Genomic DNA, 2630 nt, shown 5'->3' on the forward strand with positions numbered 1-2630 from the left:
ACCTTACTGACTTTCTCTCCAGAGTTCTGGGGGCAGGGAACAAGAGAGAAACAACACATGTGAACACAGAAACCGAATGATTTCTACATATATGTCAGCACTGTAACTGAGAGCAACCAAGCAGCCATCCACTACAGCGAGGCTAACGTCTCAAGATCTGAAATGGTCAGTTATCTGGACTAGCAACTTATAGTCAAAATTTAAGTTGGTGCGGTACTGTAGCGTTTTGTACGGCAGCTGGGAAGCAGTCCAGAATGCACCCAGGAAGCTGGAGATTTTACTTGCCTATGAGGAAATACGAGGGCTCGAGGATTCCTGCACATTCAGGCCAAACAGCTCTTGTTTTGAGAAAGTGCTCTTTAGGATAAATGTTGAGGTTTCCTCTTTAATATCCCTTAATATCAGTGAGGTAGACTCAGTTGCTTTTAGGTGAGTTTCATTATGAAAGAATACATATTAAAAGCTGTCTGGTGACATCATGGTGCTCTTCAGAGATTTCACACAAGAAATTCAATAAAAAAAAGTTATATATAGGTTGTCCTCAAAAATGTATACACACATTTAAATTCATATAAGGTTTGTTTATTAAAATACATTTCATTTTCAAAATTGAGCTATCAGTTGTTAAAGTGTGTATACATTTTTGGGGGACACCCTGTATTAAGAAAGACCTAAGAAATTAAATGATTTAAGCAAGGTACGTAGAAGAACCAGCACAAATTTTTCAGCTGCTAAACCCAACCACGAAACACATCACCCATGCAGATACTTTAAGATCTTTTACTGCCAGCAAAGGGTCTGCCCCGTCCCTCACCCCAGACTGCAAGTCATAAAGTGTCTGTGTGACTATGATGTTGAACACGGCGTGCGAGCGGCTACTTTCTTCATTCATGTTGGTAGCAGCTACCGTCCGAGACTTATTTCCCTCAGACATCAGTGACTCAATATCCTAAAGGCAAAGCACAAGGAAAACATTATAAGCAAAAACATATGACCACAGTCCTGCCACCAGGTGTATGTAATAATTATGATCCTCTGACGCATTCGCCACCACCCTTTCATACCCCGCCCCTTCACTGAGCATGGTTCAGTTTCCCCCTCCCTCGGTGCTTCCTAGTATATGAAATGTTCCCCCTTCTTTCTTAACAACTCTAGCTATTTACGCTCACTTATTTGCCTCTATCCTCCAACTCTATGGCTCTCCAGGGAATCTTCCTTATTCACCTTTGTACACCTGCCTTACAACACTTAAAACCTATGGATTCTTATGCAATGTTTGATGAATGAACCTTATAAAGAAAGTATTCACGAGACACCGAAGTTCACAGAGCGATCACTCCAACAAGTTTAGTACCCATCTGAAAAATGTCTCCATTTAAATGGCTAGAGAGTTACTGCACGGATTAATTTTAGTCATGCCGAGTGAAGACAGGATAGGCACAACACAGAGATAGCAAGACTAAGTTTAGGGGTGTATTCACTCATTCATTCATTGGCTTTCTTCAGCAACAGGTAGCAGTTTGTGTTATGAGATTTCCAAAGCAATGACAATAAAAACAAAGGTACAACATCAACTCAGGAAGTAAAAAGGCATAAAAATCAAGAAGTAGAAAAATGGAGAGAGAACTGATTCCAAAAAATAGAAGAAACAGAAGAGTGAAAAGTTATGGAAACTAAGGCAGGGGACCCTATCAAAGAGAAAAGGTTGAATTAAATGCCAGATACTCTTTACATTTGAGGAGTGTGATGAAAGGACCTTTTTTCCTGTTTGGGGTGTGTTGATACTGGGTCTTGGAGATCATGAATGATATCAATATGCTATAAAGCTTTCACATAAAAATAAATTCAATATTATTCACATACTTCAATTTACTGTCAGTTATTTAATGACATTTTAAAACAAAAACACTTACCTCAAAACTAGTGACAGCCAGTTGGGATAAACCGTCTACATATGGCCCCAAAACTTTATGCTCTCGAACTTTAAGAGACTGTCTACTCCTTCAGGAGAAAGAAAAAAGGAATGAATGAATCAGACAAAACTCGGAGGCTTTTCTTTCTTTTTAAGTATTCATAAACCAAGATGGCAGTTTCAAAATAATTTTTTTAATAATCAAAAAATGTCCTAAAAGCTACTTTATTTAGATCAGCAAGATAGCATTCTTTTCCAGAAATGTTTTTTATACTCTGACTTCTATTTAAAGTAACTTACTATTTTAAAATTTCTATCTCCTCTTCCAAACTAAACAGCCGGCACACAGAATGCTAGGTTAGGCCAACTTGCTTTAGTAGATGAACTTCACAGGAGGAAAAAAAAAGAAGACAAAGCGAAGAACATTCCAGAACTGAATTTAACAACCCAAGGCTATTTTATAAATAAGCACATTCTCAGTAAATAATATCTTAATATTTGGAACACACAGTAAATAATATTGAAGTGTTTTATTTTTAATTTACTCTTCCAAGTCTGTATTGAATTATGCTGCTTCGATGCTGACATTTTCATACAGAAAGTGATATTACAGCACAGCAGATGCTTGCAGTTACTGATATTTATTCTGCCTTTAGAATTGTCTCTGCTGGTGAAGATTTTAGGGCTCTTTTAAATTTTCAATGGGAAACATTGTTTG

At 37.5% G+C, this 2630-nt stretch overlaps 1 protein-coding gene across 1 annotated transcript in view; it reads right to left on the minus strand.

Moving 5' to 3' along the window:
• Positions 1–2630, minus strand: part of KIF13A (kinesin family member 13A) — a 112170-nt gene that overhangs the window by 77308 nt on the left and 32232 nt on the right. Inside the window, 3 exon segments of the mRNA XM_015564138.1 lie at positions 1–26; positions 815–949; positions 1914–2001. The exon segment at positions 1–26 is cut by the window's left edge and continues 10 nt beyond it. Of these exon segments, the coding sequence (XP_015419624.1) occupies positions 1–26; positions 815–949; positions 1914–2001 (249 nt within the window).

Source organism: Myotis davidii, unplaced genomic scaffold (genome assembly GCF_000327345.1).
Source record: "Myotis davidii unplaced genomic scaffold, ASM32734v1 scaffold279, whole genome shotgun sequence".
In the NCBI taxonomy this organism is placed as follows: domain Eukaryota; kingdom Metazoa; phylum Chordata; class Mammalia; order Chiroptera; family Vespertilionidae; genus Myotis; species Myotis davidii.